Below are 14,401 nucleotides of genomic sequence, written 5' to 3' on the forward strand. Positions count from 1 at the left end.
GAAAACAGGAACCAGCTGCATTTCTCCAGCCTCTGTTTTGTGTGTATGTAAATGGCAACCAGGCTAAGCGGCTGTGAACGTGGTGTTACTCACAAACAGCTGTATCCTGACTGAGGTGTTGATTCTCCACCAGCATTGCTGGAGGGAAAAAAAATTTGATTAGGCATTAGAGATGAAGTCTGATACAAGAGGAAAACCTTTTGGTCTTTGCAATGACATCAAAGGTGCGAAGATATTTCCTGTATACTTTCCAAAGCTTAGTGATGATCGTGTTATAATATGTCCTGAGGTGAAGGGTCCTCATTTACCAGACACATTCCTGACATTCTGACTGAATTCTGGAAAAAATGTGGCTAATGAAGAAAATACAGATCAAATAATGGCATTATTGACTGTTGCACAATAGGCAAATATTTCACCCATGAGCACTGATAGGTTATGACTGGAAGCTGGGTATTGATAGTCTATAGGTTTTATCGTCCAGTTGAGTCTCAATAAGTTTTAATAAGTATTTTATCAATAAGAAATTAATAAGTAATTTAAATTACATTTTCCTGCCTTCACTTTCTTACTTCATGGGTGTTACGTAAAGACAATATTTCAACACAAACTGGCACACGAGTTTAGGACATATTTCAACAAAGTATATGAGATCACTTGACCCTTTTCAGCCATTTTTTCCCCTGAGCTTTGCAAACAGGGGTTACTACAGTCTATTTATAGCACAGGCTTACAGATATTGTCACAAGGCAGCCTGAGTCTCCTTTGGCTTTATCGAAGGAAGCACATGTTTGTGTTGACTTTGGTGTGTGTGTGTGTGTGTGTGTGTGTGTGTGTGAATGAGAAAAAGAGAGATATGTGCTCAGTTTGCTTAAATCATGATTTCTTTCATACAAGATTCAATAAAGCATTTATTTATTTTCAATTTATTAGCATTTGGTTTTACTATTTTAAATAATAAATTGTTCACTTTTTCAATACGTTGAGCTGGAGAATAGCCCATGTTATTATGTAGGGCAGTTCATAGTTGATTAGGTCCTGCATTGTCTTGTTGGTCATTTATCACCCTGGTCCTGGAGTTGCTGTAAACTGAACTTCGTCTTGGAGCATTTTAATATCTTTTTTCCATCCAAGTCCCAGTAGGCCATTCTTTTGGGCCGATCTGTCCACACTGGGCCTTGAGGTGAACTGAGGGTGGCGCATGTGTATGATGGAGTGTTTTCCTGCCGCCAATAATAAAGCGAGATTTACATGGCCAGAAAAGGGCAGGAAGAGAGGTCCGACTGCTCTCAGCGCAACTCTCTAAATAAATCAAAATCTCAGGAAAGCGAGGCCACAATCAGTGTTTATGAACGAACACCAGTGCTTATCTTCAAAGCAGCAGAGAGCCAGTGTTCAGCACACACTGAACACCAAACCCACTGAGTGTGTACGTGTGTGTGTGTGTGTGTGTGTGTGTGTGTGTGTGTGTCAAAAAGTGAAAGAGAATGACCGATACAAATTCAGTAAACTTCTCTTGAATGCATTAACTATGGACTCAAGTATAACTTTTTAATATTTAGGTAAATGGATTAAATTTTTTTTTAAGATTTTCTTTCTAGGGTTAAAAATGTTCCTGCGAGAAAACAATCTGTTTTGTATGTACTCAGTGCTCAGTTCAAATGAGAGCAAATACTTTCATGTCCAAAGATTTAAGCTAACAAATGTAGCTTTGTGTGAACTTCACTGATCCATTAATTTTGGGTGGTGAGTAAATTGTGTAAACTCACCCCGACCCCACCAACACCACCACCACCACCACCACCACCACTGTCTGTTTTTCTTAAATTGTGTCTAACAGTGAATTTTAAGGACAAAACAATCCGGGGTCTTTTTCAGGTCACACATCAACACATAGATCATGCAGATGTTCATGTAACACTATGTTAATCAGTTATTAGTAATTGGATGCCATAGCTGCCTTTTGAGGTTCTAAAAAACTTTCACTTTTACTAATAACCATGACCTGCCCCATGCAGGAAAAAAACATTTTTTGTTGTGTCTCTGTTTTCTAATGAAAACAGACATAATACCTACTTCATTTAATAAACACTGGCTATTCTCTACTTTTTTATATTTGTTTTGTAAATGCTTTCAACTCTTTTTTATTCAGTGTAAAACATTCTTGTTTTTACATGGTCAACATCTTAAACTGAGGAGTAGTACAATAATAATTAGAGTAAAATGCTATGCCACCACAGGTTTTGCTAATGTACTGTACATCATAACGATAACAATATTCTGGAATATAATTTAGAAGAGTAGTGAATGATTTCAAAAATTGCCACGATTAAACATGTCATCCCTATTACTCACGATTTATAAGACCTCCCACAGTTTTCATTAGTCATTAAGATTGAAAACAATAAATGCTGCTCAAATGATAAGCATAAAATTATGTAGTCTTGGATATATTTATAAATTACACATGCATATTAAATGTATACATACACTGTATGGATAAAAGTATTAAGACGTTTTTCGTCTATATGTGGTTCTTCCCCGAACTGTTACCACAAAGTTGGAGGCACATACTGTAAATGTTAAGCGTGTCTTTGGATGCAATAGCTCTATTTATTTTTACTTGAACAAGAAGACCCAGTCCTGTTCCAGCATTACAATGTCCCTGTGCACAAAGTGAGCTCCAGGGAGATATGCTTTAGTCGGTTTATGGTGTAAAATCTTGAGTGGCCTTTTATAGAGCTCTGACCTCAACCCTATTTAATACCTTTAGGATGATTTGGAAAGCTGTTTACACTCTACATCAGAACCTGACTCTACTAACGTCTTTGTAGCCGAATAAGCATAAATCTAAAGCAAAATAAAACTAAAATAAGGCACACTACTGATTCGAGTGAAACATTATTAAAACACCAAATGGGGAATAAAGGTGTACTGCCAAAGCTCAATAAACCCCCAGCTTATTTATGTATGAAATGTTAATTAATCGAAAAGGCTATATAGGAATGAAACAGATAATAAGATATTAATAATCAATTGTATTGAAATTAAGGTCATTTGTATAATACATCTGTATTACATAATGCTGAATTTTCAGGTTTTCGGCTGCTTCACACAAAGATTTGTTCAAATTTATTTACACTTTATACTATACTATACTATACTATACTATACTATACTATACTATACTATACAGGTAGTCGTCGACTTACGACTACGATTGGTTCCGACAGACCTGGTCGTAACACGATTTGGTCTTAAGTAGAGTAGGCTATATGTACAGTACTGTGAAATGATGTTATGAAAATCTTTAAGTAGTATTTGTTCATTTTATGCCATTTGTATAATCTCTACACCATTTTGATTCACGAATTCTTTCTTTATCTTTCAAAGGTCCGCAGATGGTAGTGCTGCCGGAAGCTGGTCGTACGCCGCGGCTTGTGGTCGTTAAAAGTCGAATGGTCGTAAGTTGACTACCTGTACTATACTATACTATACCATACTATACTATACTATACTATACTGTAATGTAATATACTGTACTGTATTCTATACTATACTATAATGTAATATACTGTACCGTACTCTATTCAATACTATACTATACTGTAATATAATATACTGTATTGTACTCTATTCTATATTATACTATACTGTAATGTATTTTATACTATACTATATTTTAATATAATATACTGTACTGTATTCTATACTATACTATACTATACTATACTATACTATACTATACTATGCTAAAAGAACCAGAATAAATCCTTTGCTAATATTAACTTACATGTGCATTATGTAAGGTTAGTATTAGGTTGCCTAGACAATAAATAGCAATTCTGTATAAATTGCACTTTGGAAACCCCCTTGTAAAAAAGTGTGTGCGTGTGTATGTGTGTGAACTGGAATGCCTCTTTGTATGCGTGTGTGTTAGGTTCAGAGCTGAATACAGTGCAGTAGCCTGCTGTGACATACAGTAGTTGATCACAGCTGCTTGAGAGGTGAACAATAGTTTCAGGGGGGCCAGGGGCTGATAATGCCGTCTTATCACATACACCAACTGGAATACAATTCAGCATTAGCACTGAATGCTAGTGTGCTATAAATCCTTTAACACACACAAACACACACACATACATACACTTACTCTTACTCTCTCTCTCTCTCTCTCTCTCTCTCTCTCTCTCTCTCTCTCTCTCTCTCTCTCTTTCTCTTCAAAGGCTCATGTGTTCCAAGTGCACCTTTGACATGACTAGGATTGGACTGGTGTTAGGGGTCAACAATGTGTGGTCAAAAATTAGATAGAGATAAAACTCTAAATAATTAGTCAGAGATTTAGCATTTTTAATATGATGTATTTTCCATTTAATGTTATTTGTACAATAACTACACTCACATTATGCTGCTGTGGTTTCAGTGGCAAAAAAAACTGCTCAAAAACATGTGTAGGGCATCAGTTTTATATTACAATTCCAAATACACAATATAAAATGCAGTTTCACAGTGAATATAGAAACTAGAAACTATAAAATGTATAAATATATATATATATATATATATATATATATATATATATATATATATATATATATATATATATATATATATATATATATTACTGTCTTACAAAAGTCACATCTTGTGTTGATCATATTGGAATTGCTTAATTCAACTTTAATAAAACTTGAAAAAGCACTTAATATAGCAAATTATAAAAAGATGTACATATAAAAAGATTATTCTGTGTGTGTGTGTGTGTGTGTGTGTGTGTGTGTGTGTGTGTGTGTGTGTGTGTGTGTGGCGGGTGCGTGCAAATGCATGTGTTTGTGTATTATCTACTCTGAGAGGTGGGGTGTCATTGTGTTTCACTAATGAGGCCTCTGTAAGCACAGTGCCCCAGGGGTCTTGTAATCCTCTGTGGGTGTGTGTTTGTGTGTTGTCTTACAGGCCCCAGACCCCTGTTTGAGGAGGGGGTGTGGGGCAATACACTCAGACTGTACTCATACTCACCTGCTTATCTGCTGGAGAAACAGAGGGTGAAAGGATGAGGTCTGTACACCTATCTGATTCCACTGGCAGCTGACACAATGCAGTTTGATACTAAAACAATGCCCATTTAATGCAGCTCTGTAGGGAAGAGCCTCTTGCTCTCACACTCTCTCTCACCCACTCTCTTGCACACACACACACACACACACACACACACACACACACACACACACACACACACACACACACACACACACTCAAATGTTATGTGATAAAGATCTTCAAAACATAGTTGCCTTCTGCTTTTGTCATGTTTGTCTCTACCAAAAACAAAATCGTTCTCAGATAGAAAACCTTTCCTCATAACTGTCATTAAATAAAATTTCACATACAAAGTATAGAAAGTTAGTACATAAAGGGATTCAATATACAAACATTTCTGCAAAATCCCAAAACGTATTATGTAAAACAGCCAAAAAAAAAAAAAGAAATGAAAAGCTTCATCAGACTTTTAGTAGTCAGAAGAAACACTTAGTCCATGTAGCCCTTAGTCCCACCCAGTCCAAGTATGCAGTCCAAAGCAGCCCAATGTTTTGCGCTGCCGTATCCAGCAGGTAAATCCAACCAGTTCTACATGACCCAATATTTCCAAGAAGTATATCCCAGCATAACATGATCTGGACATGGGGAAAGAGGTGCAAATTCTCCAGAGTTCCTCACACTTACTGGCTCTGCTCTGTTCTGACACTGTTCTGCTCAGTCTCATATATGTCTGCTGTCCAATACAATGGAACATTGTGTTCAAGACAATCCCCATTCACACAGCACAGAGGTCATTCAATTGCACACAATCTAGCTGTGGATTACCACATTCCAGATGATCTGCGCCAACATTTAACACACGCCCACACACAACTCTATATACAGGTACATATAAAGGTGAAATAAAAATTTTCTAAACGGTATTCCAAAGAGAATCTTATATAATATTTTTTATTATTTTATATTTATATTCATTTATCACTCTCTGGGTGGTGTATTCTGCATTATTATTTCAAATAGCATTTTTGCATTTTGCAATTTGTATTTCTTCACTTGTAAAACTATTTTGATATAAGTAAAAATTAATATGTAGATATTAATATTGTGTACTGCAATGGACATTCATCCACTGCAGTATAGCAGTAGGATACCTAATAGGTGTTAAAATAATAATTGTATTAATAATAATAATGATAATAAAGTAATTGTCATTATTATTATTATTATTATTATTATTATTATTATTATTATTATTATTATTACTGCCATTATTTTCAGTTAAAGAAGTCATGAGTTAGAGATGCTGACTTCCCACTTTCATGTTTATTCAAATCTTGTACCAAATGTTTCCTGTAAACTTGTTTCCTGTAAAATGATAAATGATTGAGTGAATGAGTGAATGAGTGAATGAATGAATGAATGAATGAATGAATACATGCCCTTTGGGTTTATTAGGCAGGTTGAATTTTCTTTGCATTTAAATACGAATACCCCGCCAAATCCTACAATCTCTGGAAAAAAACACACAACTTTTTTTTTATTAACATTTATTTGAAAATGGATCGTGTACAATTTTAACCTAAAATTGTACACGTGATGCATTGTACCGAATTTAGACGATGGCTAGTTTTCATCTACATTCCCTTGAGAGGTAGTAATAATAAACAAACACGTACAATACAATTATTCAGCAGTTTCAAAGTACAAATGCTTGGGTGTTGGTGTTGCCCTCAAATACCTTATAGATTTCAAAGTCCTGAATGATTGTCCTTTTAGTTAGAGTAATATAATTGAGAAGGAATATTATTAGGGTACATAATTGCATTGTACTTTTACTTCTCAGATTCAAAATGTATTAGATTGAAATAATGTAAGTTTATTTTACTGTGTGTCTGTTACATGCAAATATCTGTATATATAAATATACTATTTTTTAAACATATATCAATAGATCTCAAAAGACTATTGTTGTAGATACTTTATACTACATACACATTTTGCAAGAAAAATATACACACTTAAGATGCAAATTATGCAATGACAACGAAATATGGCATTGGCCAGTGAGTAGGTTACAATATACAGTTGATATATATATATATATATATATATATATATATATATATATATATATATATATATATATATATTTCAACTGTATATTGTAACCTACTCACTGGCCAATGTGATTTTGAATTTAATTAAATATGATTTGCAACATATATATTTCCTGTGATGGTGCAAATGTCAACCGAAACTACTAACATTATTGTATTCACGCTGAGTCGCGCGCTGTTATTAACTAACCCCATTAGCGGCCTGCGCTCGCGTTCACGCGCACATGTGGATTCGGCACTTCTGCTCCACAGCGCAGCTTTTACCCAGAAAAAAGGAATCACTTATTAGTGTAAACACACATTAAGCCACCAGAGAAATGTGTATTGGTGTGCTGTCATTTCGCTCCTTTTGTATGCAAATCGATACATCATAAGAAGTGTATTCACATTTGGGAAGTGTACAAGCTTAGAAGGTGGATATGTTTTGTGGATTGCATTATCGATACGACACTGCACTTCGACTCCTATTCCTGCAGCTGCTATCATATTTATTTGTACATTTATTTCATTTTTTTTGCGAATAAATTCCACCAATCTATCAATTGCACTGTCGGATTACATTCTAAAGCAAGAAAGCAATGTTTTTATTGCATATTAACAATATAATAAATTGCGCAATTATTAATTGTATGCACCCTTTATTAAATGCATGCATATCCTTCCAAAGGCACCATAATCATTTGAAGTTATAGATGATAGATGGAAGATTTTGGTTTTGGATTTTTTTCAATGCATTAAAAAACCAACTCAATGCTTTTGATCATCCCGAACATCATCTTGTTGTTGTGACGGCTTTTGTAATGTTGTTACTTGGTCTTATGGAGCATTTTACTTCATCGCATCATCTCAAGATCAAATTAGTCTCTAATTAACAAATACTTAATCATCCTCGTTCTCGTGACCTCAGTGATGAGAATAAAGCACAACCCAAAATAAATAGCACGAGGCGCTTCACTTCCAATTTGATTACCCGCAGTATCATTAGACTGTCTAACATGTGTGTTATACCTGAAGTGTATCGATTAACGGACGCATCGTCTCTGCTTTGTGATGAGGGGAAACAAGTTTCAGTGCAGCCGGCCGGCGCGCAGACATGAGCTAGACCATCCAGATAAAAATCTAAACCTTGATCATTGGCCTCATTGAATTAACTGCGAGGCCAGTTCTGAATGGATGACTGTGTGTTTGATCAAGGTGTCAACGCGATTCTGTCCATGATTATATTATGGCTGCTGAGGTATTAACAGGGAATTGGAGTCTCTCTCTCTCTCTCTCTCTCTCTCTCTCTCTCTCTCTCTCTAACACACACACACACACACACACACACACACACACACACACACGCCACCACCACCACCACCAGCAGCAGCAGGTGCATTAATCCAACCAGAACTCCCCTCCACTATTAGTGCTCCTGTGTGTATTAGAACTGCAAGATCAAAACTCCAATGTATAATCAGTTTTTCAAACACACATAACTGCAGTATGCACAATTTCTAATTCATTTTGGTCATTCTTGCATAGAAGAGACATTAAAAGAACAAAATTGTACACAAAGGGGCATAACAATCAGCAGGGGAATTTTCCCCTGAATATAAACAATGCGTCAGATTGAACTTTCTTTTTTTTTTCAATTCTGTGAAAAATTTAATGGAATGAATTTTCATCATTTAGCAATCTCACTTATGTCTTTATCATGTACATATATCCTCGTGCTATTGCAGTCATGTGAGGAAGAATACTACCAAGCTTAATCCATGACAGAGTGTGGGTTCTTTATAGACTGAGGGTGAGGGTTTGTTTTTTTTATTATGACATAAAGGAAGTTCACTACATTGAGTAATGAAGTGAAGTAATGAATGATTGACTTGTCTGTTGTAAAATGTAAATTAAATGAATACTTTTCAAGTTTTTAATTCTTTAATCAACATGGGCATGGACAAATATGAATGCTTTATGCAGATGTATGTTCAAACCATATCTAACATAGAGCATGAAGACAAAATAATCTTGTAAATGTTTCAAAGTAATTTTGATGTTTTAAATTACATAAATCATCAGGAAACCATACAAAACTTTTGCTATGCTTCCACACGGACGCTTTTAACTGCCGGATATGTGCATCATGGCGGATTTTGATGCTTGATTTGAGACTTGGCTAAACTAAATGTTTAGTGTTCATTAGTTGATAAAAATAGTGCTGTTAAAATTAATTTGTGCTAATATTTACAGCCCACATATTAACATTCTGAAAGTCAGCAAGTGCGAATGTTAGCATAGGTTGTTTTGAGATTCAATCTTTTGTTTTCTGGGTTGAATCAAGGCTATTTGATTCAAATACAGTTTATCATGTTGCCTAACCATGCAGAAGAAAGCAGTTTGAAATGCATTATTGGTACCAGTTACACAAGGCACAATACTTTATCAGAAAAGGTGCTATTTGGGTAAATATGGGTGAATAATGAATGTTTTACTGCAGGTAGAAAGACAATTAACCCACCAGTGTAGCAAAATAAAGTGCAGACTATAGTGCAGTTCTTCTGCACCTCAGTTGCAAAGCATGATGGACTGACTACAAGATTAACTATACAGCACTTTGTTTCCATAAAAGATATTGACATTTCGGGTAAGAAAGCCGCCCTTGGTTAATCCCATAGGGAGCTCTGTCAGGGAGTTTTGATGGCCGGGATTTTTTTTTCTTTTTGTGTCCGAAGGGAAAATAAAGTGCGCACGGCTTGTTGCGCTCGTGCACCACTCCAAGGCCACATTTCCTTCCTACAGTTACAGGTTTCCGTGCGCGAATCTTATCGTTCCCAAAAACCTGAGGCTTAGCAAAATAACCTTCACAACATGCTCTTTCAAGTCTCAGTCTCACGCACGTCTGTCAATACATGCCTTTATAATAACATATACATGTCATCATCTGCATCCTATAACTATGTACATAGACTTACAATGTACATTATACTGTATAGCTATTGGACTGGGTCGGAGTATAGACATTTTGGCAAGGGTGGCATGGTGAGACTGGCCTGAACGTGAACTCTTTACTGGTAAATATTGAAGCATGCTCAGGTCTGGCAGCAGTACACACAGCAGCAGTACTTGATCTTGTCTAGCATTGATGTCTGACAAGTCTAAACAAGAAACATGATATAAATAGCTAACTAGAAGGACATTGAAATTGACTATGAAAAAATATTGGGCAAAAAATCCAAATATTAAAGATTTATTGGCCTTAATATGAAATCATTGGCAAAGCAAGAATGAAAACAAATCCATTTCTGACACCTTGTTGGCAAACACAGGAATGCATTCAACTGTTTAGTGGCTGAAAGCTAGAAACTCACTAATATACATTTTGCAAAAAAAAGTGAACTCAATCCAAAGACCCATGAAGATATTTATATTTAATTAAACTACATGGACTCTCCTTTTTGTAATAAAACTGTCTGCAAGTTTACCCATAAGCCTTATATATTCAAATAAAATAAAATAAAAGAAGGGAAATCCTTTCCATGATTAATTTTTATTATGTTATTTGTGTTTTCTATTTTTTTACACGTTTATTCGATCTTGGCCCATTTTTGTTTTGCCCAGAAGTGCATGTATTTAAATTTGGTAGGCTTGAAAATTAAAAAACAAAATGAATGTATTTGATCATTTCTTGAACTCTGGGTCTTGCTCTGAGTTCTCACTTAGGTGGGAAACCTGCGGAGGCTCACACCTTTAATCCACTCCTCTGTGCGCCCATTGGTCCGCGCTCCGCTTAAAGTCCGACTGGGACTCTGGGATTGACATGGACAGGCTGAAGAAGAAGTCTTAAAGACAGTCATGTACTTTGACAGAATGTTTCCGTCTCTAGATATGGTCGCCATGCAAGACATACTAGAGAGCGAGCAGCGCTGTTATGCGCCGTCTGGACAGCCCGAGATTTCTGTCTCAGGGCCTTCCAGCCCGGCATCGGCTGACTCTGAGCTCAGCTGCTCCAGTCCGGAAACCAAACCGACACCGGAAACACGAGTGAGGAGACCCCTGAACGCCTTCATCATTTGGACGAAAGAGGAACGAAGACGTCTTGCGCAGCTCAACCCAGATCTGGAAAACACCGACCTGAGTAAAATACTTGGTAAGTGAAACATATATTTTTTTTACCTATAATGTATACACACAGATAAAACACACAATATATGTTGCACACAATAAACACAAAATGCCATTCCAAATCTTCCATTAGCCTATATCAATTTAGAGCCACATCTAATCAGAGATCAGTGTTCATGAAGGCCTTTCGAATCATCTGATTGACTGAATCAGGAATGCCACTGTCCAGAACTGAACACGGACAATTAAAGATTGATATGTTTTCCGGGCCTATTTCTAATAATTTTTTTTGTGCTCTTTAGGCAAGACCTGGAAAGCCATGTCTCTGGCAGAGAAACGTCCATACATGCAGGAGGCGGAAAGACTGAGGGTCCAACACACCATTGACCATCCCAACTACAAATACCGTCCCCGTCGTCGCAAGAACAACAAGCGTGCTGCCAAGATGCCTTCAAATGAAACCAACGTCTCACCCAACTTTCACCTCAGCTATATGCTCCAGAACCAGGCTCTTCAATATCCGTACACACACTCACACACTCTGCCTAACTCATACACACACCCTCACAGTCCTGGTTTTCAGCATCACCCTGCCCAATCACAGAATATGGCAGCATTTACGAATGGAGGGCTAACGTTTCCAGATGGAGCAGTGCTCTTGAACTCATCTTTAGCATGCCCACAGCAGTCTGTATACTCAGCAGAACCTCAGCTATACTACAGTTCCCAGCATGCAGTGCAGCAGAGAGGAGACCAGTGGGGCTGGCGGGGTGCAGAAGTGTGTGCCTGTGTCCTGTGTTCTGGAGGACCATCGCTAGAATTTTACCTGGAACAGGTACGAGTGGACATGCTTGACCAGCTGGATCGCAGTGAGTTTGACCAGTATCTCAATCCTGTCCAGCCCTAAGACCAACATTATCAATGAACACCATAAACCCACCACACTTCAGTGTTATAACCCAACAGATCAAACCACAGAGTGGCCTGTTTGGTACAACGTTTGGTTGGTTTGGTTTAGTTTCATTTCCTGTTACGTTTGTGCGTTAAAAGAGATTTGTGTATAGAAATATTTGTATTTATTTTTGATGTTCAATGGTGCTTGAATATAAAATGATTTAAATCTTACCATCAGTAGACTTCATATTCTAAGATGTATTATCTGCCTCACTTTAACTTGTTCAAAATTTGAACAATTTGTTGAACAAATTGTTCAAAATGCTGCTTTTTTTGTCTCAGAGATTTATATGCTCAGCATATGTCACTGTATATTTGGAATGTGTATTTATTACTTGTGGGAAAAGTCCAATTACAGATTCTATAAATAAAATGTTTAAATATACGGGTGTGTTTTCCATCTCTAAAATCTTGAATGATGTTAAAAGGCTTGGGTCTATTTCCTCATTTCCAGAAATGTTCACAAGGTTCATGTAAGGTCAGGATACAGAGGTCCTGCTATTCTTTCATTGTTCTTCATTTAGACCCTTTTTGTCTGAGTGGTTGATCATGTCAGGAGCATGATGATGATTGGTTCTTTGGACATATCTCCACTGCTTATCTTTCCCAACAGTTAAGGTTTTTCACAAGCCTGCATTTTTATATTGCACACACAACTTAAGCATTTCAGAATTAGGAGGAAAACATTTATAATGCTACTGAGGAGATGTTTGCATACCGCTGGGCTTGAATGTGTGTTTGTATAACACTGAGTTTAATCCATTCGGAGTCCACCTAAATAATACATGTTTGCATTCTGGGTGGAGTCACAGTCCTGGATGTCAGTCAAAGAATAACATTAACTCCCCAAACTTCATCAACGTAGGGAAATACAGAAATTATACGTAAATTATAGTGTTGCAATATAAGCAATCGAAGCTATATATTGTGGGTAGAATTGTTGATTTGTCAGATGACTTTGTCTGAAAAAATATTTCAAAACATTAAGAATTTGAACGGTCCCTAGTCACAAGCACAAAAAATTGTATTCATTCTGCTACCAAAACTAGTGCAAAGATTTTTACATAATGTATGAATGCTATAATTCTGCATATGTTTTATTAATTTTTTTTCCTTCAACTAGCTAACAATACGAACAATGCATAACGACGTTTTAATTATTTCCTGTTAGGGAGTTTTACCTTTATGATCTATGACAATTAGCAAGGGAATTTACAGAATTTGGAAATTATTTCATAAGTTATATGATATTTAGAAGGAACTAAAAATCGAATCCATTTCCATATACAGCGCAAAACTTCGGAATGTGAAAGATTGATTTTTACAAGTTATGTTTTAGTTATGTTTGCTCAGTGTTACAGGCTACAGAGTTATGTGCTAAAAGGAAATAACCCTCATTAGAACAGGAGTACTGAATATTTCCTGTTGAACAAGCTGAGTGGGCTTTAAGCTACATGGGTAACTGTGTGAAATAATGTTCCTGCTTGAACTCTCATGTGGCAAATGTTCCAGCAATGCTTTGTAAACGCTGGAAAAAAAAAATTTAAGGCAGAAGAGAATAGAAGGTGGAACATGTTAGGAAAGATTTGGAAAGAAATGGAAGTGAAGCAACAATGTGGAGTAGCAACAAATGAATTATAACACTAAAATATTTAGACAAAAAAAAAGGAAAAGGTTTTAAAAGAGCTTAAAATTATAAAAGAATTTATCTGTAACGTATAATCATACATTAAACTTATTTATACTGTGTAGTATCCTTGTTGTAGTAACCCTATAAAGTCATGTCATATATTTCACATACTCATTCCAAAGAACATTATTTATTTATATAGTGTTTGTTTGTTAGTTTGTTTGTTTATTACTTTTACATGTATGTATGCATACCTTTAGACAAAGTGTGCCTCAAAGGTTGATTGGACCAGGGTAGAAAAAAATGCTAAACGCAAAGATGCCTTCAATAACAATTCAATTTATTATTTTTGTATTAATCAAAATGTATTTAAAATGCATCCAACAGCAGTAAACTTAACAAAGGGATTAGTTTTAGCTTGACAACTGTTAGAATGCATCTGTGCAGTTTTCTAAGAAAATGGTCTTGCCAATTTTAAACATCTTGGAGAATCTGTCACAGTTTTCAGAATTGAACAAACCTATTTGCTTTAGATTCTGCAAGATTTTGTTATTTGTTA

The 14,401-nt window shown here is 36.0% G+C and overlaps 1 protein-coding gene across 1 annotated transcript; it reads left to right on the plus strand.

The window, feature by feature from the left end:
* Positions 1-10,923: 10,923 nt before the first annotated feature.
* Positions 10,924-12,597, plus strand: sox32 (SRY-box transcription factor 32). Its single transcript, XM_046852090.1, has 2 exons — positions 10,924-11,283; positions 11,561-12,597. Exons 1-2 carry the CDS (start codon positions 10,989-10,991, stop codon positions 12,163-12,165), a joined length of 900 nt encoding a protein of 299 aa, XP_046708046.1. The 5' UTR covers positions 10,924-10,988; the 3' UTR covers positions 12,166-12,597.
* Positions 12,598-14,401: the final 1,804 nt, after the last annotated feature.

Source organism: Silurus meridionalis, chromosome 6 (assembly GCF_014805685.1).
Source record: "Silurus meridionalis isolate SWU-2019-XX chromosome 6, ASM1480568v1, whole genome shotgun sequence".
In the NCBI taxonomy this organism is placed as follows: domain Eukaryota; kingdom Metazoa; phylum Chordata; class Actinopteri; order Siluriformes; family Siluridae; genus Silurus; species Silurus meridionalis.